General features: G+C 36.9%; 2 protein-coding genes across 5 annotated transcripts in view; one reads left to right on the top strand and one right to left on the bottom strand.

Moving 5' to 3' along the window:
• The window catches only part of toy (paired box 6 protein twin of eyeless), a 20712-nt gene extending 6168 nt beyond the window's left edge, over positions 1-14544 (top strand). Inside the window, exons 4-8 of one of the 2 annotated variants that reach the window (XM_035873479.2) lie at positions 770-934; positions 1207-1289; positions 7019-7245; positions 7551-7804; positions 11772-14544. In XM_035873479.2, the coding sequence (XP_035729372.1) occupies positions 770-934; positions 1207-1289; positions 7019-7245; positions 7551-7804; positions 11772-11860 (818 nt within the window). In that variant the 3' untranslated portion in view covers positions 11861-14544. The remainder of the gene's footprint in view (positions 1-769; positions 935-1206; positions 1290-7018; positions 7246-7550; positions 7805-11771) is intronic. The other variant, XM_035873476.2, reaches the window with a different exon arrangement.
• Positions 14485-22284, bottom strand: LOC118444813 (transmembrane 7 superfamily member 3). Of its 3 annotated transcripts, none has more exons than XR_014982650.1 (9): positions 21961-22284; positions 20246-20581; positions 19226-19485; positions 18766-18934; positions 18482-18649; positions 18236-18382; positions 16649-16909; positions 15682-16531; positions 14485-15509 (listed from the first exon to the last, which is right to left on the bottom strand). XR_014982650.1 is itself a non-coding variant. In XM_085659794.1 (9 exons), exons 4-9 carry the CDS (start codon positions 19460-19462, stop codon positions 16392-16394), a joined length of 1122 nt encoding a protein of 373 aa, XP_085515920.1. In that variant the 5' UTR covers positions 19463-19485; positions 20246-20384; positions 20501-20581; positions 21961-22018; the 3' UTR covers positions 16236-16391. The 3 variants fall into 3 exon arrangements, 2 of the variants coding, with proteins under 2 accessions (XP_035729365.2, XP_085515920.1); XM_085659794.1 differs by lacking the exon at positions 14485-15509 and having other exon boundaries at positions 16236-16531; positions 20246-20384; positions 20501-20581; positions 21961-22018; XM_035873472.2 differs by having other exon boundaries at positions 14485-16531.

The raw sequence follows: 22284 nt of genomic DNA, 5'->3' as shown, positions 1-22284 counted from the left end.
TCCCCGTGGTTTAAAGGCTAAACGTTGGCTTTATCGAAAATGGGACATTCTATACGTAACAATGTATCTCTTTCTCTCTTGTTCTTTTGCAAAGGCTTACAAAGAAATGGAGGGAAAACGAGAGAGAGAAAGAGAGAAGAAAAAATAGATAGATAGATAGACAGAGAGAGAGAGAGAGAAAGAGGGAGAGAGAAAGAAAGAGGATTGGCAGCGTTGGTAGACAGAGAGACAGAGGGATGCAAGAAAGGTTTCTGAAGGGATGAGAAGTGCCGAGGGTTCGGTTCGCAGAGGCGGAAAGTAATCGTGGCTCGCGATAACGCACTTGTACCTGTGTGTGTATGAACGCACCGATACACGCACCAATATGGCGACCCTGAAGATTGAGGGTGGAATGTACGCCTAGACGCGTTTTCCCTCTTCGTGTCTAGGAATTCAACAGACGCTCGTTGCCACCACCGCAGCCGTTGCTCGTAGCTGAAATCGTTGAAACGTAAGCTCATCGAGGGGAACCAAACTTGCTTCCTTAATTGGATCGATCTCCTTCTTGGCAGGAACTGCTATCCTTGTCGTTTTACCGTGAAATATATTAAATTTTTTGAAAAATCTAACGTTCTCTTGATCTTTCGTCAATTATTTCAAAAGAATTTTAAATCCCACATTTGTACAATGTACATATTGTATTGTACCTCGCGAAGGTTAATTTTATGAATAGAAAAGGAAACATTCTAGTAGGATCATCCGCATGAAATTTTGGAAAATCTCTTTCCAGACACGGGTTCTCTGTTGTCGCATCAACAGGAGACAACGTCGGACGGTAACTCGGAACACAATTCATCTGGCGACGAGGACTCACAAGTACGACTTAGGCTGAAGCGAAAACTCCAGCGCAATCGGACGTCCTTTTCCAATGAACAGATAGACAGCCTCGAGAAAGGTGAATATATTAAATATATATGAAATTCCTTTATTTATCATTCTCATTCGACGAGAAAACTTCGATTAATTAACTTTTTATATTTTTTTTCTAATCAATTATCGTTTATATCATTATAAATCATACTTGATTGTTGTTTATTACCTACGTAACAAAAACATTTACACTTGATTTCTTTAACATTAATCCTTTCACGAAAAATTCATAACGAATCTGAAATCCGTGTTCCCTCAATAACTTGGCACACTTGTTGCAAACTGGTTTCGTTTCAGAATTCGAGCGGACACATTACCCGGACGTGTTTGCGCGGGAGCGTCTCGCCGAGAAGATTGGATTGCCCGAGGCACGTATCCAGGTGAGTGTGAATGTGCGAATGAGGCGCGTGCTTCCTCTTTCTCGTACACTCCTATCCTACCCTTCATCTATCGGTCTCCTTTCTCCGTTTCCTTTACCGAGAATTTTCTCTCTCTCTCTCTCTTTCTCCCTCTCTCTCTCTATTTCTCTCTTTTTCTGTCTCTTTCTCACTGTTCTCCTTTCGACTCTCGTCCGCTCATTCCTTTCGAAACGAGCGGGCGTTAAGCAAGGAGACGCCCTTTCATTAAACGTTTTAAAACGTGCTCACCGCCGGCAATGCACACGCAGGATGCACTTTAAATGCCGAGAGAGTAACGTCCAACTTCCCAACGAATCTCTTCCCCCCTTCTCTCTCTCTCTTTCTTTTTTCTCTTGCTTTCGGTCTTCCTTCACACTTGCTCGCATGGGTTTTACTCGTTAGGTGAATTCTATGAGACGAAAGGGATCCCGATCTTTCTGGAATTTTTCCTTTAACGACGTCGATTTTAATTGGATTATTCGAAGACTCTTCTTTCCTACAAAATATGTTTTTTTCCTTTTTTTTTTTTTCTTTTTTCTTTTTTTTTTCTTTTTCGTCCAAGTAATGAAACGAAGTCTCATGTTTTATAGTTATTTTATTATATCTATTCAAGCAAAGAAATATTTCCTCGTAGTTTCAGAACTTTACTTTATTTCTTTTTTATGCGAAATTCCGTCATCGTTTCGATTATCGCCGGGAGGATGGATCTCCCGTTTTTCCTGATGAAAATCGTCGAATTTGACAACGCGAATATTTAGTTAATATTTTCTGCACGATTCGCTAATAAATGTGATATGGTATACACGAGATTTATACGCACGATACAATGCATCGTTTTCCACGCATTGTTACATTTACAAGAGCGCTCTTCGTAATAATATTAAATTACCGTAACTGTAAAACGCGTAATGAAACGCACAAGTTCGGAAGAGTGGAAAAAATAATATGTGTCCGAATGATTTTCTCATGGTGTGCGGTAACGGGAATTAATATTTTTACATCTATCTCGAATTAATGCGAATTTTTGCGAGACAAAGAGAACGATAAACGAATATGATGTGTTATGATTTTACGAAATCGATAAGAGAGTGAGAGAGAGAAAGAGAGAGAGAGAGAGAGAGAGAGAGAGAGAGAGAGAGAGAGAGACAGAGAGAAAGCAAGATGAACGCATATAGAATATTGTTATTTCAAAACAATGATCCATGTTTGTTAGCAACGCTGAAATATCCAAGCATCGTTTGCAAATATTCACCATTTCAACGGGAACACAATTGCCAGTCGACTTCGTTTATATATCTTGTGCATATTAACAGATGCAAAGGAATATATCGTTTGTAAATTTGTTTTATGAAATGTTTCTCAATTAGCTAGTCGCAATATTTTTTTGCGAAATAAGAATTATAAAATGATCAACGTACTTGCATATACATACATATACAGGGATATAATATATTAGGACAAATATAATAACGAGTCATTGAATTAAAATATAAGCTTAAAAACAAATAAAGGCAACTTTTATGCGCGTTCGATTATCAAATTTATAGGCGGATATCTCAAAAGTTTTCTGACACAGATTAATTTTTTGTATTTTTATCGATCCAAATTTCATGTTACGTGAATTTTTATTCCCCATGGGAAATTAACTTCCCACAAAGGTATCAATTTTTATAGCTTTCAATGACCTAGTTATGGAGTTCGGAAGCTTTCATAAGACTTTTGTTTCTTTCATATTTTTTTCTCCATCTTCCGATATGAATTAAATTTGGCTTTAATATACGACAAATTGACTCGACCATACAAACGATAAATCCAAACGCGATGTTTCAATTAAATTCTAAACAAATTTTTTTTAACATTTCGTTGGAAGGTAAGTATAAAATACAATAGAAACACAAAAATTTTTGTTTGAAAGGCCTAGGGTAAAAGAATTAAATCAGTTGAAAGAACAATAGCCCGACAAACGAAAGATCCGAGTTCGAATTTCGTTTCAACCATACGAAGGACTAAATTCGTTTGCGAATCCTATGAATTTTTGAAACTTTTTAACGTTAACGAATACTTGTATTTATTTTCGAATTAAGTTAAAAAATAAAATACATAGAAATAGTTGCTCCAAGTAAATTAATCGTTTTCACATTGTTTCGATAAAAGGACGAAAGTAAAAGAAATAAAAAAAAAAAAAAAAAAAAGAAAAAATAAAAAAACAATGAAATAGAACATGTAACCATCAATCGGTTCCCTTGCATCTTATTGTTAGTCAGTTACAGGTAACAAATCATAGTCGATGACGGTAATTCTTTTCTTGATCAATTGAATTTTCTTGATCAGATGAATTTCGGTTAAGTGTCCAATGATAAACGCAATTCCATCAAACGTGACAAACACAGAAAGACGAAAGAGAGAAAGAGGGATGAAGATACGATAGGATGTAGAGCAGGCGCGCTTCACGGCGTATTATTTTAATTAATACCGCTGGTCGAGCCGCAGGGTGACGTATGGCCGTATAAGCTAATATGTACGCAGCCTTGTCGGACATTGTTTGGTCGTACCGCTCTGATACCTCTCTCTCTCTTTCTGTCTCTCTCTCTCTCTCTCTCTCTCTTTCTCTCTGTCGTCTCTCGAGGGATGATATTCGAGCACCATCTCTCTCTCTCTCTCTTTCTCTCTCTCTTTTCTCCCTTCCTCACCTGTTTCAACGATGGAGGGTGGTGAAGTGGCCGGCCAGGGGTGGTGATGTTGCCGGTGGTGGTGGTTGTGGAGATGGTAGTAGTAGAAGTGGTGGAAGTGGTGGTGGTGGTGGTTGGCGTGCCTCTAGTAGCCGTGCGCGGAGCGTTATGTGGACGTACAAACAGTGCAAGACCATGTTGACGCATGTTTTCAAGCCTCGTTGGCTGGTATTGATCTTGCTAAGTGCAGGAAACCGGGAGTGCCAGGAGAGCGAGAGGGCGAGAAAGAGGGAAAGACTAGGGGAGACAGACAGGGAGGGAAAGAACAAGCGGAGGAAGAGGAAACAAGAAAGGGAGAGAAAGAGAAGAGAGAGAGAGAGAGAGAGAAAGTGAGAAAGAGAAAGGGATGAGTCGACCGTTTCGACCGACGGTCGATTCCCTGAACGGATGGAAGTTCCACGTTGCGCATTGTAAAGACAAAAATCAATGGATGCGTACATAAAAATGGATGGATAGTAGTATTAAAAGTACGAATATTTAGATATCTCGAATTAAAATCTAGAAAACAAAATGACAAAAAAATAAAATAAAATGGAGATAGTAAAGAATGACGGAATGGCTAAAGATATTTACTTAGGAAAGAATACTATTAGAAAAATGAAGATGAAAATATGAATTAAAGAAAGTTGACAAAATAAATGGATAATCAAAGATAACAAAAAAAGAGGGAAACAAATGAAAGAAAAAGAACAGAAGAAGAAAAAAGAAGAAGAAGGAAATAGAGCGTACTGAACGGCGGCCAAGCAAATGGTGGAACCACCATGCCAAATTTCATACATATACATATACATGCGTAGAGAGTGAGAACACAGATAAGGGTAGAGTTTTGGGCGTATGTAGAGAAAGAGAGAAAGAGAGAAAGAGAGAAAAAGAGAAAGCAAGTCAGATAGAAAGAGGAAAATAGAGGGTGAGGAAGTAACGTATAGGTAGCGCGCGCGACGCGGACGAGTCTCTCGGCGAGCTGCGAGGGATCCGGCAGAAGGCCTAAGAGGGTTCGGACGCAACCATGGCAACGACGCGTCCCCGGGGAGGTTGTCCTCCGATTGGCCGTTCCTCGTTCGCTCTTCCTTCGTCCTTTCATGCGTCTGTGTACTAGCGAGCACCTCCACGAGGTTGTTCCATGGCCTAGACCGCTCGCCGATTATCATCGCACGCGACTCTCCCTTCTTCAACAGAGAGAAACAGAGAAAGACAAAGAAAGATAGAGAAAGAGAGAGAAGAAGAGAAAAATGGACAAAAAGGGATGCTCCTGTTCGGAGGGAGGTATACCGCAGGATTTCCGACGCGTCTCGAGAGGGTAAATCGTTAGAGGGTGGCTGTGAAACGTTTTTCGTGATGGAACGTAAAGAACGATTCTTATTTCGAATATATTTTTATTATATTTCTTCTACTATCTCTTTCTCTATCTTCGACTCAATCTCATTCGTTCAATTCGCTTATCTTTTCTCGTTAGAAATCTTCGTCTTTGATAAGGATAATTCTAATTCTTAACTGAGCTTAGTTGCAACTCGTCTTATCAACTCATCTTCTTCATTTTCGCCATCACTTATCGTCCTTTTCAATCTCCCGTCTGTTGACTTTACAAACGGATTCATTTCTGCAAACATTTTTTGATTTGAATAAAACTCGTGTAGAAATTACTGAATATTCAAAGTTCGGAACCATCTTTGAGATATCGTCAATCAGAATAGAAGGTGTGTGCTCTCTCTCTATTTCTCTTTCTCCCTGTCTGTCCCTTTCTTTATCTGCCTCTCGTTCTACTATAAGAGGGTTGAAAGTAAGAGGTAGATAGACAGATAGAGGGAGAGCATCCCGAGGTCTATTTGGGATCGCAGAATTCCGAATGGATCGATTCGAACGAGTTTTCGGGGACAAGGGAGGACGAGTTTACGAGGAGCGACGGTATTGGGCGGAAGGAGAACGCTCCGAGCGAATGGTAGATATTTGACGGTGGGGTTGCTCGAACACGATTTGCTACCCTTCTATCCCCTCGTGGTCGCTCCTGCAAACTGCCGGGGAATGAAATTTATTTTTTGATTCAATTGACGCTCGTCGATGGGTAGCTCTCGAAACCGCGTTACTTGCTACGCCGAGAGTGAAGAAGAGAAGTATAGGAAAAGAGAGAGAGAGAGAGAGATAAAGAAACAGACAGATAGATAGACAGAAAGAGAAAAAGAGGGAGAGAGAGAGAGAGAGAGAGAGAGAACTAGAGAGAATAGGTAAAACTTCGATTCCTTCAAACCATATTCCTCCTAGTTTCCATTTTTCTGCGAACGAGAAAATTCCTTTTTTGTTCGTTGTATTGGAACTTTCAAGAGGTTGAAAAGTAAGTTACCCGATAAGTACGATCACTACAAATCTAGTAATATGAGTGAAGAGCGAAATGATTATTTCATTCCACTCTCCTCCATTCATTTTGTTTTTAATAATTTCGATACAAAGTTTTGTAAACCTCTCGTAAATCATTAACATTTATGTCACAATTTGTAACGCGAGAATAACACAATCGAGCAGGAGAAATTCAATTTCCCGTTCATTTAATTGCAATTAATAAACTACGCGAGATTGAATTTCATACGAAAAAAAAAAAAGAAACAGCGGGAATAGTATTTAAAAAAAAAAAGAAAGTAGAATCAATGAGCGTAAAAATACATTAAAAAGAGACATCTCTAATAACCTAAAATATTAATTCGAAAATAAGGAAGCAAAGAGTAAAGAGAGTACGAGAAAGAGGAAGAAGTGCGAGTGTGGGTGTGCATGCTTGTTTGCAAGAAAAAGAGAGAAAGGAAGAGATTGAAGATGAAAGATGGAGATAAAAAATAAAAAAAGTAGAAAGAGAGAAAGAAAGTGTATACGTATGTGTGTGTATGTGTGTGTGTGAGAAAAAGAGAGAGAGAGGGAGAGAAAGATAGAAGAAAGGCGAATCGCGGGGAATAACGCATTTATCGTGACAGAGGCACCGTATGGTTTCACCGGTTGCAGGTGTGGTTCAGTAATCGCAGGGCAAAGTGGCGTCGAGAGGAAAAGTTGCGAAACCAGAGAAGAGCGGCCGTCGATCAGGTAGTCGGTGGTGGAAGTGGGGGTGGTAGTAGCAGTGCCGCACCTCCCGCAGCGACACCGGCTACTCCACGTTTGCCTCTAAACGCCGGATTCAACGCCATGTACTCCTCGATACCGCAGCCAATTGCTACTATGCCTGATACTTACAGGTTAGTTAATAAAAAATTTGTTTGCATTTAACGTGTCTATGTATATATATATCTTAAAAAGTAAAGTAAAAAATTATCATTACGTAAATATAATATTTCGATATCGGTAAGTATTTAAGTTTTCAAAAATGGTTTAAATAAATTAATTTTAGTATAAATTAGGTATCAATAACTTGGGTAATAATAGGGTAAGTGTCCTTTAAAACGATGTAACGAGCGTAACGAATCTTATTGAAAAGTTTGGTAAACGTCTAAAAGGCGAATTATTTTCAACACCCCATCGTGGATTTTCTCTCTGATGTCAGTTCAATGTCGGGTAGTCTGGGCGGGTCAATGGGTGGAAGCTGCCTTCAGCAACGAGCCGAGGGATACCCGGCGTACGTGTTCCACGAGCCACTTCACTCGCTCACGCAGTCTTACACTCACGCACACAGCACTGCGCATTCGCAACCCCATCGTGGTATTCCAACCTCCCATGGTGGTACCCCCACCACACCGGGTGGCCAACCTGCGGGACCAGGTGGTGCGCCCTATCAGCCGACGACCTCGACCGCGACTGGTAAGTTTTCTATTGACTTATATAAGTATTCATGATTATCCATTTTATTTTACTTCTTACTTGTTTCTAAAGTTTAATTGAGGTTGCTTTAAAAAAAAAATTTTTTTACATATTTTAATTTTTTGAATGAACCGTATAACACGAAAGATTAAATATAATCCATGAACTGAATGGAGAGTAGTATTATTTTCTAGGGATCACCTTTTAATATTTTATTTGAACAATTTTGTCATCTTGTGCATATATATAACATATCTATACTGTTCTATTCTTTCTATTCTATCTATTTATATTACTTACTTTATACTGTTCGTCTGTTCATCTTTCGTCAGGAACATCAAACATCGATTGTATTCATCGTTCCGCTTGTTAATGAGAATTAGGGAAGAATTTAACTATATTGACATAGATTCGTTGACAGAGAAAACCATAATAGAATAATTAACGCATCCGTGACGGAACGGAGAATTCGCACGCAATGATTTTAAAGATATCATTCTGTTTCAGCGATGGACGAAAATCGTTCGATGAGTATCCTCTCCTCTTCACTCTTACAAATGCGAATTCGCAACTATTTTGAGTAGGTCAATATTTGTCGTGTTTGCATTACACCCTAGTTTCAAAGCAGATTAGCTGTAAACTGGATTCGAAACTGAAACGAAATTACCGTTTCGATTTCCCGCACGGCCCCCGTTCGCTGATTTTATCAGCGGCGAACGTCGTCGGTGAGCATACCCGCACGTGTGTGAGTATCGTGCGATAACGAATACGGTATCTCCGATATTCATCACAGTTTGAGCTTGCAATGATACAGCGGTTCTTCTAAAAACGTCGATCGCTCGAATTTTCTTGCGAGTTCCACTTTCGTTTACACGTTGCAAGAACCGATTGGAAAATATAAAAAAGAAGGAATAAACGGCCATTAAATCGGATTTCATTTGACATTTCACATTTTTACGACTATTTTCATTTTATGAATATCCATTTTTTCAAATACTAATCACAGTTATTTCGTGGAATTCGAAATTAAATAAAAGGCATTAGTAGCAATGTGAACGCAATAAAAGAAAGATTCAGTTTTCACTAAGATATTACATAAGGTTCTCTAGTGGTTCGCTCGAATGATATATTAAATTTTTATTCGCTCGTCAATTCAACGTAAGAATTCCTCGCATTCGTATAATAACGCGTGCGTGCCGCATCGTTCATTCGCTCAACCTCCTCGGTTGCGTCCCATTGTCTCTTTTATTTTAGCACTTTATCTCTGGATATTTGATCTCTCGCTTCGTATCTCCGGAGAGCTTCGGGGTGTTGCTAATTTTATGTCGTAAGCTTTCAACCATTTCGGCGTCTATTAACCGAGAGAGCTATTTTCCATGAAAAGGGACAGAGAGAGAGAGAGAGAAAGAGAGAGAGAGAGAGAGAGAGAGAGAGAGAGAGAAAGAGAGTGAATACCGCTATGCTTCATATCCATGAAATATATTCTTCATTTTTATCACTCCCAATGACATTGTGAATAATCGTGCCGGTGAATCTATTATCTGCACTTCCACGCGTGTATTCAATACCTTTAATTATTTCCTACGTACCGTTAATGATATCCCATTCATCTGCTTCTTTTTTCTTTTCTTTTCTTTTTTTTTTTTTTAATATGCGTTAAATCGATGTTGCATTGTTTAGAAAAGAAACGTTCGCGTGGGCCTTTTCGACAAGGAATATTTTTAGGATATCTTAAAATATTGGAATAAGTCGAATACTAGAAAAGAAAAAAAAGAAGGAAAAAAAAACTCACGTCGAAGAACAAGGAGATTCCTTCCTACGAGAGAGTTGAACATAGTCGAGTCCGTTTTTGTTTCGAATTTTCTTCGTTATTCACGAATCGTCGCTTCCTCTCTATTTCTTTTTCTTTTTTGCGCTCAGTGTCGAGTGCAAAATAAAGCGGCGAGGATTACCTGGGAGCCTCTTCGCACGCAATCTACATAGACCAAACCCCGTTCTCTGAGAGCGCGCGCGAGAGAGAGAGAGAGAGAGAGATATAGAGCTAGAAGAGCGAGGGGTGGTCCAAGTGGTTATAGCACGCGGGTCGACGCTCGCCCACGGAATTGTAAAAGGATTTTAAAACAAATCTCGCATGGCGCCGGCGGGCTGAATCGAAGAATGGGATGTTCGGCGGTTTTCCACCCCCGTCGACGTAGAGCTCCTGAATTTTCCATTTTCTCGACTTTCTCTCTCTCTCTCTCTCTCTCTCTCTCTCTCTCTCTCTGTCTATCTTTCTCTCTCTCACTCACTTACTCACTCACTCGCTCGCTTACTCGCTCACTCACTCTTTCCCTCTGTCTTCCTCTCATTTTCTCTATCCATCTCTATTTCTCACCCCTCTCCCGTTTAACGAAAGCCGTCGAGGGTCGATCCTCTTCGTCCTGTATCTCTCTTCCTCCCTACTTACCCTTCCCTTCTATCCCTTCTACTCGCTTTTCCTTTCTCTCTCTCTCTCTCTCTCTCTCTCTCTCTCTCTCTCTCTCTCTCTCTCTCTCTGTCTGTCTCTTTCTCTCTCTCTCTCTTTCTCTTTCTCTCTCGTTCTCACTCTCGTCAGAATGTACAGGGGTGAACAGAGGATGTGGATGGGTTGGGTCTCGCCTCGGCTGGGCGAGCGCTCAATAACGTGCGAACCCAAAGGGGAGGAAATACGGGGGTGCGCGGCGTACCTACAGGAATGGAGTGGAACGATGTAGAATGGTGGAATACTGCGGAACACGCGCGGCCTTCTTTTCCTACTCTCTTTTCCGCTCTTTCTTTTCCTCTCTCTCCCTCTCTCTCTCTCTCTCTCTCTCTCTCTCTATATATATATATATATATATATATATATATATGTATATATATATTTCTTTCTCTTGTAACACGGCGTCTATCTTTCCCTCCTTTTTTCTCTTCTTACACGCCATTATCCTTCATAATCGCTTTACGTGCGCCAACGCCAGAGATTTCTACAACGCTCTCGTTATCATTGCACCTTATTTTCTGTCTTTCTTCTATCTGTCTTTTTCTCCTTCCTTCGGCACCTATGTCTCTGCAAAGAGAAGCACGTTTTCATAGTTAAGTAGTCGGTTGTGGTGAAGACACCGTTCACCGTTGGGAATATTCTCGCTTTTTCTACCTTCTTGCATCAACGTAATGAAGGTTAATGTATGCATCCAGGGTAGAACTTTTCTTTTTCTTCTGGTTGAGTTTTTGAAAGGATAATTCCGAGAGATTCGTTTCGAAACTTTTATTATATTGAAATAAATAATGATCAATGTATCTTCGTTAGATGTTACGCACACAATTGTCTCGTCATATTTCATAAAAATGTATTTATAATTATTTTGAAAGTAACATAATAGATATCTCTAATCTAAGAAGTCTTGTACTATGAGATAATGCTAACTAGTATATTTTGTTTTAACAAAGTTTACTTTAAGGAATATAATTATACAAAAATTTTTGATCATATTCAGTCTAATGTTTAAATATAAACAACTAACTAAGACAAAGAAATATCTTATATATAATATTTATAAACGTAGACGAGAATGTTCGAAGTAGTATCCTTATTGGATTAATTTCACGTTGCCACATTTGTCGGATTAATTCTACGATTGAAGCAACTACGATTGATGGTTTTGTAATTATACGTACGGTTTATCTGAAAAAGTTCTAATCATTTGTCAATCAAAAGATCAATATCAGTAAATAGTAATGTAAGGTAAACGTTCTCTGTTCGTAAGGAATCCTTCGAGACCTTCGAGTTTTATCCGAATAAAAATGTAAATAAAAAAGAAAAAAAAAGAAATAAAGAGAGAGAAAGAGAGGGAAAGAGAGAGAGAGAGAGAGAGAGAAAGAGAGAGAAAGAGAAATTAGGGAAAGGAAGGTCGTTTTACATGAGAGAAAAGGAAGATAAAGCAAGTGATCGACCTTGAATATGTTTCAGGTGTAATATCGGCAGGCGTATCGGTGCCGGTGCAGATACCATCCCAGACTCCGGACCTGACTGGCAGCTATTGGCCTCGGCTCCAGTGATCCCAGCTATTCGGGTTCCCGCCCGCGAGCTTGCTCGTGGGGCAGGAGAGCCCGCCACCACCGACGGTCACACCAGGTGCCGTTTCGAGACCGCTTTTAGCCAGTCTCGGCATACCGACGCAACCACCGACGGCGTCTCAGCAACAGCAACAGCCGAGCAGCACGCCGGCAACGACCCCCGTACATACCTCCGATACCAGTGAGTGAACGAGACGCATCATTGCGACACTCTCTTTATCTTTCAAGAGAGAGAGAGAGAGAGAAAGAGAGAAAGAGAGAGAGAGAGAGAGAGAGAGAGGGAGAGAGAAAAAAAGAAAGAAAGAAAAATACCGAGAGAATCATCGAGAATTCATCGAGACTTCTATCCACAGCGAGAAAGACCTTTTTCTAAGACTTACGATATTTTCCTGTCAAGCGAGGCCTCGAAACGTTACTCGGCACTGATGACGTCCTCGAACCGGATACCTCACCTACTTTTTTCATCTACTCGCACCGAATTTGGAGGACTTTGCATCGTTGATCGGTGAGACGTTTCTTAATCATCATTAATTTTTTGTCTTCTTTTTATCTTCAGCTTTATTTCGACGAATCCTTCTTTAATTATTTATATTATTCCTTTTAGAAAAAGATATATATGTTAAAGAAATATCTACGTTGGTAGCTATATAGTAGATATTTCTTTATTTTTAAATCAATTCGATTTTATCGGATCAACGATGCGAAGTTACTTGCGTTTTTAAGATTGAACTTTTTCGAAAATATCGATGTCTCTGTGACGATCATCCGTGTATCGTCTAGATCTCGTAGATTGTATACGCATGACCCGGGTCACACAGGGTATATTTCACCGTTCACGATATTATATAAATTAAGACACACATCATCGCATTGAAAAGAAATTTTTTTCGATGATACACCGGCATTGCATTGAAATAACCGATTCGAATCATTTCAATCGATTTGCCCGTAGCCTTGAGCGTTTCTTTTTTGTCATAAAGTAATGTTTTTACGTAGAGGAATATTAAATGTTATCGTCATTTTATCAAATTGAACCGATCAAAAATCAATATTAGTTACTCATTTTTAATGACTTAATGGAAATATGTACGTAGAAAATTTCGAACAAGTTCATCGCGTGACTTTTATAATAGAAAATTTTTAAGGGGAAATCGTGAAAATCTCGAGGAACATTTGTTTCTTATCGGTTCACTAAAAAATGCGAAACTCATCGCAATGACGGTGCGTCGACGAGATGAATTATGCCAAGAAAGAGAGTACACGTAATTTAATAACTCCGAACGGGACAAGAAGGAAAGATCAGGTTACAAACTTGGCACGAATTGTGCATTTATCGCAAAATTTTTGTTGACACATCGACGTTTAATCGCAGGGTAAACTTTTTTCTTTTCTCTTCTTTTCTTTCTTCTTTTTTTCTCTTTTTTTTTCTTTTCTTTTTTTTTTTTTAACGAAACTCAAAACCAACAAAAACGAACGAACGTACGTATGCGTTTTCAGACCGCAAGTTTTTTTTTATCCAACTCGAAAACACTCGATGTTACCAATCATTCGTAGAAATCCAATCGATAACTCGATCGTTTCGTTCGAGCTATCTTATTTAATAAGACGAATCCGTAAATCCGTAGCTTTATAAAACTCGTGAAACGGTCTAGAGAATCGACGTCCAAGTTCTGCGATAGAAAGATCCTCGAAGCATTATTTTTCGAAATAATGATTGGAAAAAATGCTCGACATTTTCGCATCGGATTTTGATAGTCGATCTTTCTTCTCGTTTTCCGTTTTTCCTTTGACAAATAATATCTTCTCCCTCACCTAATCCCTTCAATTCCTAATCTCGACACTTCTTGTATAAAGCTGATTGTAAAATAGCATTTGTTACTCTCGGTAGATTGTAGACATGTAAATTAGCGATAATCATCGGCATACTGTATATACGTTGTAGTTAAGAGAAACGAACGAATGAAGAAGAAAGAACAAAAATATATGAAACATCGATCGTCGCTATAAATTCAGACGTTAAGAATCGTGGCTTAAAATCGTACGCGCGATCATCGTTGTTCCCTTGTGATCGTCGAAGTGTATTCGAACAGAAAATTCCGAAAATTTCCGCAAAAGGATCTAGGAACGATATTGATTTCTGCATCGGCGAATAAATTCGCGCGGGTCATTTTCTTTTAATTAATGTCACAATCACGAAGTTCAATCGCGCGCATTTTAAAGAAAGAAGCTTCCTTCCACGAAGTCAAAATCTATCGTTCGATCGCATTTTCTAATTCACCGCACAGTCCGGTTTAAATATTCAACGGGAAAGTGAAATTCTATTGCGCGCGCGAGCAAAAATAAATATGTCGTCCTATCCGGCAACCACCTGTAACTTCCGTTGGAGATTCGTGACGATGGATGCGACGTGGTTGATTCGACCGAATGTTTTTAATGATGCACAAAGCAGAACGAAACAACGCGTTTTTTTGCTAATTGAGTGCCACGCGGTGAATAATTAGTCCATCGATCCCCGAGTCCGATGCGGAAACGATGTAAAAGCCGACGAGCCAACGACGACGTATTTATTTCGAATTTTAAACGATCCAGACTGCTCTCGTCTCTCACTCTCTCTCTCTCTCTCTCTCTCTCTTTTTCTCTCTTTCATCCCTTCTTCCTTTTTTCCCCAACGATTTGTACGAAAGCTCTCTTGATTGTCGACGATCGCGTACCGAAATACAAAGCCGCGAGTTCTCGCCAAAAATGTCTGGAAAGGGCTACGACGAATCGAACTTTGTAATAAATATAGCAAAAACGCACTTACAATTTGTCATACGGTCAATAATTAATCACAAAGAATACCTATACGTTTGTGTTAAAAAGTTAACGACATGTCAAACATAAAATAACGTTTGTCCTATCGATCATCGCCATTGCGACCATTCCCCATTACCTTTTCCTATTTACCCCATCGAGTTCTGTAAAAAGTGTAGAGGAAACGAATCGAACGATATTTTCTCGTAGACTCGCAAACTTTTCTCTTTCTCTTTCGATCATCATAAAGCGCTTTTATTACGCGACGCGTTTAATACGCTCGACCGTGGAATCATAATGTACATTATCTCTCTAGTAAATTTATATTTTTGGAAAAAAAAATAAAATTAAAAAGGATAGAAGCAGGGACAGAAGCGAGCACAGATCGTAGATCCATAGATAGAATTTGTCGGTCGTTACTTTTTACGATACTTTTACTATTTCCATTTTGTTCTTTCGTCATCTTTTCCAAAATAACACGTTCGAAAATCTTCAAATCGAGGTCCCTTATCAATTTTGTCGATCGTTTCGAGACATTTACGTACGTTTTGATTTCACTATGTAAGTACCACTTCTGCGTCTTTATATATGTCCGGGAGAAACTTCGAATTGTTCTCGTTTGCTCGCTCTCTGCACGGATTATTATCGTAAATTTCTCTCTAATCGCTCTAATAGGGCAAAGGAGATTTTTCCACATTTCACTTCGTAACTCGATTATTTTTATATTCTTTCTTTTTTCAATATCCAATCGAACGGCATTATTATCTCTTTCCCACGATTATCAACAAGTAATTTAAATAAACATGACGTGGAAGTGGTCACGTAACACTTCTCTTATCTGTAATAATGATACTAGTAATGAATACAGTGTACGAATGTAAGCAAATTTATTAACGAGAAATAATAAAAATGTATATAAAATATTACGTACGTATATGCATATATATTAATACGACCGTAATCCAATGTAAGTGTTGTGAATAATGAGATAATATTGTTGCTGTGATTACCTTTAAGATTGTAAGTAGTAGGAAATTAGAACCATTGTTAGCTGTCACTGTCTCGATTCCAATAAATGTTATTTCATTTTAATCCTAACAGAGTCACATTCTTTACCCACATCATTGCATTAAAGTATATATAGATAGCAAACTTTCGAGTGCACTTGTTGGAACAAGGAAGAGAGGACTGTGAATATCGAAGTGAGTACGCGTTAATGACATAAACATATATATTTGTTTTGATCGCATTTGTTTGCGATATCATCGTTTTTGGTATGAATATATTGCGATAACACAATAACGTATTTTGCATCTCGATCGTTTATCACATTAACCTTTTAATGTAAAATTGTAGGTAAGTGATACAATATCATATTTCGTTAATAAGAAACCTATACGAAATTATAAAACCAAATATATTTATTCAATTGCTAATCAAAATAAATGAGCAGGCATATAATTCTTTTTTTTCTACTCGTAAAAAATATAAAAAAAAAAAAAAGATCATCGATAGATATTTGTACATATATTATAAAATGTATAACTATGTATAACTATATATAGTAACATAACGTATCTAATGACGAATAAAGAAATTAAAGAATTAAGATAAGTTAATTTATCTTAGGAATGAAAATAAAAAGGAAAAACAAATGATAGGAAAGTCAATGGTAGCTTGCTTATTGCATTCACTCGTCGAAATAAATCCGTTTATAAAGTTATTTATCTAACAATGGCGTCTGATCCGATATATTTTTCAAGTGATATCGATACATTTTCGTGTACAAACGTCCAAGAACGTCGTCATTGTAGATACGAATTATGGCCAATAAAACCCATAACACGATCAAGCTTATGTCTAGAAAGGAGAAAATAAGAAACGAAGGTAGATCAATATTTTCTCGTATTTTTTGTTTTGTTTTTTTTTCATCTATGATTAATACAAATAAAAAAAATGAATTGAACGTTTGATTACCTGCGCTCTGTAACGGATAACTAACGATCGCATAATTAAACAAAGATACGGTCAGGCGTCTGATAACGTTGATAATGATGTAGACAAAATTTGTATTCGCAAAATAAGCGATCGATAAGACTATCATGAATCCTCCGAGAACAGCGCATGTCAGAAGAAGACCAAACCAGGGCGTCGAGATTAGAATAATCATGACGATGAGCGCGATGAACAAATAAATCGACCAGAACATCCAATCGTTCTCCAAAATTCCTAGAGAGTCTGAAAGGTTAATCAGAAATGATAACGTGAATTCCTAATCCGTGTCATTCGTAAGAAAATGATTACATATAGATTGAAATGATTCTTTCGATTCGATGATTCGTGAAATCCTATATCCATTTCGTTAAACGATATTGATAGGTTAAAAGGATAAAAATAATATGTAAAAAGTAGAAGTGCCATTTTCTTTGAGTTTGAGGAAGAATCAAGAAGGATTCGACATGGGGTTGCGCCTACTAAAAGCGGGTAATCTAAATAGGTCTTGGTACTAAGCAAATACGGAGGGGACACAATTAGGTAAATGCAAATCTTTCAAGCTGGTTAGATCGTTCCGTGGGATTTGGAGTTGGAAGGCAATATGAAAGAGAGAAATAGGGAAAGAAAAAATGAAAGAGGGGAAAGGGAGAGAGAAAGAGAGAAAGGGAGAGAGGCAGAGAGTGGACGAAGGCTCATTGTACGCGCAGAAAAGTACGCGCGCGCGTATACAGAATGGAAGGGTAAGGAGGGTGTTCGTTCTCGTCCTCGTCCTCGTCCTCGTGTTATAGTGAGAAAGGTGGGAGGTAACGCGGATGCCGCTCCGTTTCTACTCTCTGCACCGAGGGGGATTCGGCAGTCGAAAGTTTCCACATGAGCGGACAACATTGATAGAAGCTACCCCCGAAAAAGGGAGAGACACGAAGTCTCCGCATTTCATCCCTTCGCCAAACTCAAACTAACTTCGGCCTGCTGGCCGACTCTCACTCCCCCATACACCCTCTACCCTTATTTTCTCTTTCTCTTACTCTTTTTCGCTTTAGTATTAAAAACGATCAAATGGGAAAAGACGCGCCTAGCAAATTTTTACGCTTGCTGCTCCCATCGATACTATTTTATGCCAAGTCAAAATATTTTCTTGAGTATATTTCGAAGGAGTCTATTTCTTTTGATTGTCTGTCTTATCAATTTTGAGTAAGATATTTGGTTCACCAAAATATTCTTATACGGATATAGATTTCTCAAACGAAAGTAAAATCAAACATTTTGTTTTTTTTTTGTTTATAGGATTGTAGTAAGATAGATAGATAGATAGATATCTAGTTTGGGACGTTAAATTAGTTTGAAGGATTAGAATCTATACATTTTTTATAATAATTGTCTCGAGATCGATTTTAGAAGCTCTATGTAGCGAAGCTTCAACTCACTTCAAACAAATGCTAATAAACGCCTATATTTGCCTTCAGAGTTGAACAAACTATTATCCGCTAGCTACATTTATTCTAATTATTTCTGTTCTAGTTATAAAAATTAAATGACTATTTTTTCTCCATTTGTCATTAAATACTTTACCTTTTACACTGAAATAGAAGATCGAACTGCAGAGAAATCCGAAAAAAAGTATGGAAAAAAAGACTATTATATATTTTTTCATGTAACAGGAAATAACGCTCACGAGAAAAAAAAGGAAACTTCCGCCCATGCTTATTTTAATATTTGCTGTAAGAAAAAGAAAAAATTTAGTTAGTATCAATCAATAGATAGTCATAATTAAATTTGTTATTCGACAAATTAATGATCATAAATATTGTTATTTACTTGCGATATCATAAGATGCAAAAGATTTAATTACGATGTAACTAATTATGCCACCAAGGAATGTTGTATACACGACGAACTCCATGGCGATCATTTTATGTCCTTTAAGGACGCATAAGAGACCAAAAATAAACATTAGAATGCATAATAACTTCGATAGCATATCATCTGTAAAACAAAATAAAACAAGAAAAATCTCTTATATTTGCATTAATGTTATATTATTGCTAAGTTTGAGTAATAAGATAATAACCGATTTAATAAAGCAGAATATAGAAACGTACTTAAAAATTGATCATCCTCAGGATAGAGAGCATAGTTGAATCCGTAGGTGAAAGTTGGTACGTAAGCTGAATAATTATTTCCATAGGCAACTACAGCCGCGTAAACGATCCCCATGCCATTATTACGGCTGTAGATTCGTCTTAACGGAGATATGCTCGGTGCTGGTATCTGACAATGAAACAAACAAAAAAAAAAAGAAAAAAAAACAACAAAGAAATAAAAAAAATAAATAAATATTTCTTCTTGTCATCTAACGTTGATTATCGATTAATCGATTAACAAAAAATAAACGATTTTATTACAACAGTTTAATCGTTCTCGTTCAAGAAGGAACATGTTATGTAAAAAAAAAACAATATAGGAGCGGGCGAGTGGTGGGAGAAGAGTTAGGAGAGAGGATGAAAGAATGAATAATGAAATATTTGTTCTTTTTATTATATTTTCTCCATGAAAATGTACCTTTTTACCATTACGAAGGATATCCGTGACGGTGAGCATACTGTTAATAGCATTGAAGTAACTCTCTATGGAATAGTCATGTTTGGTTAGGAAAAAGTGATATGTCTCTGGAAAAATACAGCGTCTCTCGATTTCGTTGCTCGTGAGTGGTAAAGAGGCAGACTGTGAATCCAGGATAACGATCGAATCGTTTACGAATAGCTTTTGATATGGTGCTACTTCGATATTGAATTCCATGTTACAGCCGCCTGGTACTGGTGCTGTGAATAGCAACAATGAGAGAGAGAGAGAGGGGGAAAGAAAGAGAGAGAAAGAGAACAGGAGAGAGAGAGAGAGAGAGAGAGAGAGAAAGAGAGAGAGAGAAACAGAGATATCTGTCGCTGCCAGATCGAACTTTACGAGCGTTGCTGTCGAGATTTGCGGGTGTCGATGCGGATTTGTTCGCGAAAAACGTACAACGTACGTTTTCTCGTGTTTCGAGAGTCCCTTTAGATAGTCTTGTTTTTATGCTTTTTGTTTTTTGCGAGTTTGCGAAAACATTATTTTACACGCCGCTATCGGATTAGGGAAAAGGGTTTGCAGTCGGTAAATTGTTGAGCAGTGTAACAGAGATTTTTGGAAATCATTCCTCTGCTTTCCTCTTTCTATCTCCCATCCTCTCCCTCTCTCTCTCTCTCTCTCTCTCTCTTTCGTGTTTCATTTCTTTTTTTTTTTTCATTCATGTATTTAAAGGGATCAATTTTATTGTTACAACGTACGCAATTAAATCGTTTGAGCATCGAGTATAATTTGTGAACAAGTGATAAAAAAAAATAATTGGTTTTGTTTCTTTTTTGCTATATTAATAATGTCGAATATTAAGTAAATTTAGAAGGATGATGAAATACGTAATTTCGAAAATAAAGTCAAATATTACGAAAGAACAATTTGCTTTATATTGATCATTTGTAAAATCAATCAAAGGATATTATAATAATTCTAATATTAATATCGATTTATCATATTTATTTATATACTCACCTTGTTTGATATAAGGAACGACTGCCAACAGAGTTTCAATCTTTCGAACGTTATCATTTTTAATGAAAAACGTCGATTCTTTTTTTTTTGGTACGATATATAAACCGACGTTAGATCCAAATAGACTTCTGTTTGATACCTTATTAAGATTTAATTTATCATACGAAAGAGTAATATTATATTGATATGTGTGAACTTGAAAGATAAGAAATGAAACGATAGGTGGTATATCGATAATATTTATCGTATAATTACTTGTAGGAACTAACGTTATCCTTTTTTTAACAGCTTCGTTTTCTCGATAATTCAATAACGATATGGAGATTATATTATCATCTGTAAAATTTTATATGTTATTCTCCTATGATAAAAACAATGGTATTTCTTTATTAAATAATCGTTATAATATTGTAATAGATTTTATGTAATAAGAAAAATATGAGCCTTCTTACATTAACCCTAGTTGTACCTGTGGGGTATACAACACCCCAGATCAAATTTAAGCTGAATTAAAACAATTTACGCATTCCATGTTTCATGAATTTTTTTTTTTAAAATGACTAAATTGAAAATGCGTTTTCAAACCTACTGATTATTATTTCTGAGATTTATATGCAGTACTATTTTGGATCAAAGTTATTGATTTTGGATCCAAATTATTCATTTTGTATAAATGTTTAAAGTGTCTGGGGTGCATTCCAAATGCACAACTTCAAATTATTTTCAGATGTGCACAACTAGGATTAAAATAAACAACAGTTATATAAAAATAATAAAAAAGTGTGAAGTGAAAGAAACATTGGGCAAATATATTTAATTGTAATTGATCATCAACGTCACTATGTTAATACTGTTAGATACTTTATTTTATTATAAAGTTTATAATTATACAGTTAATATACATGCATGGTTAATAGAGCAAATTTTAATAATTAGTAGCAGTTCAGTATCACTGGTTTAATAGATTGATAGTAAAAGATTAATATTATATACTTTCTGTTTATAAATGATACTTAAACTACATATGTACAATAAGAGACACATTCAGACATAACTTTGATATTTATATAAAAATATAAATATTTTCCAATGCATATAGAATTTATTTTAGGATAAAATCATTTTTGTCTTACTGTTATGATATTAGCTATTTAATTTTATCATATGAAGTACAACATGCTATTTACTTTCTCAAAGGTTAGGTAGAAGAAAAGAAGAGCAATACAGTTAGCTCCAAGATAGCTATATTTCCTTGTTTTGTTTTATATAGTGTACTGATCCTAATTTTATTTACTATTAGTGTACTAATCTTAATTTTACTATTGATTGTAACTTTACAATTATAAAGAATTTATTTTCTCTTATGTGTTCTAAGAACATGCCATCAACAAGCTTGTATTTCTCAAAAATTTTATATAGTATCTGTATTAAAGTATTTCAATGAATATTTTATTAAATTCTCATCTGACTTCCATAATAATACATAAACAAACATGATCTTAATAAGATACCATGTAAGTACATGACAAAATTAAAGAAATAACAATTCCCAAAATGCTTCCCAAGTTTTAAGAAAAAGAAATTTTCTTTTTCTTTGAGGAAAGGAAAAGAAAAACAGAGAAATCTTTTGGCATTAAATGAACAGAACGAATCGAAGAATCGGATGTTGATTTAAAAATAGAACATAATCTTTTAAATTTCCAAATCATGCTTACCAAAAGTTGATGGGGACGTGATAGTCTCTTGAGTTTGTTCACTAATTACGAGTAACCATAGTGAGATAAAAAAGGATCCAAGAACAACGTGCTTCATTGTATATTGATTAAGCCTCGTCGATAAAATGAAGAAACTTACAATATATAAAGATAATAAAATATTAAACACGTATAAACTTGATTCTTGTTGAAAGAACAGAAGAATTCAGCAATGGCTTTACAGCTGTCGTTTAATATTAGTTCGTTCGTTCGTTCGTTCGTTCGGGAGAATTCGTGTAGGATCGTAACCTGCGTCGTTTTCGTTTGCACGCTATCGTTCTCATT

This window comes from Vespa mandarinia, chromosome 10 (genome assembly GCF_050613455.1).
Source record: "Vespa mandarinia isolate Hongniang chromosome 10, ASM5061345v1, whole genome shotgun sequence".
Lineage (NCBI taxonomy): Eukaryota > Metazoa > Arthropoda > Insecta > Hymenoptera > Vespidae > Vespa > Vespa mandarinia.
Note: the sequence above shows the minus strand (reverse complement) of the source record. Positions and strands in the feature narration are given on the sequence as shown.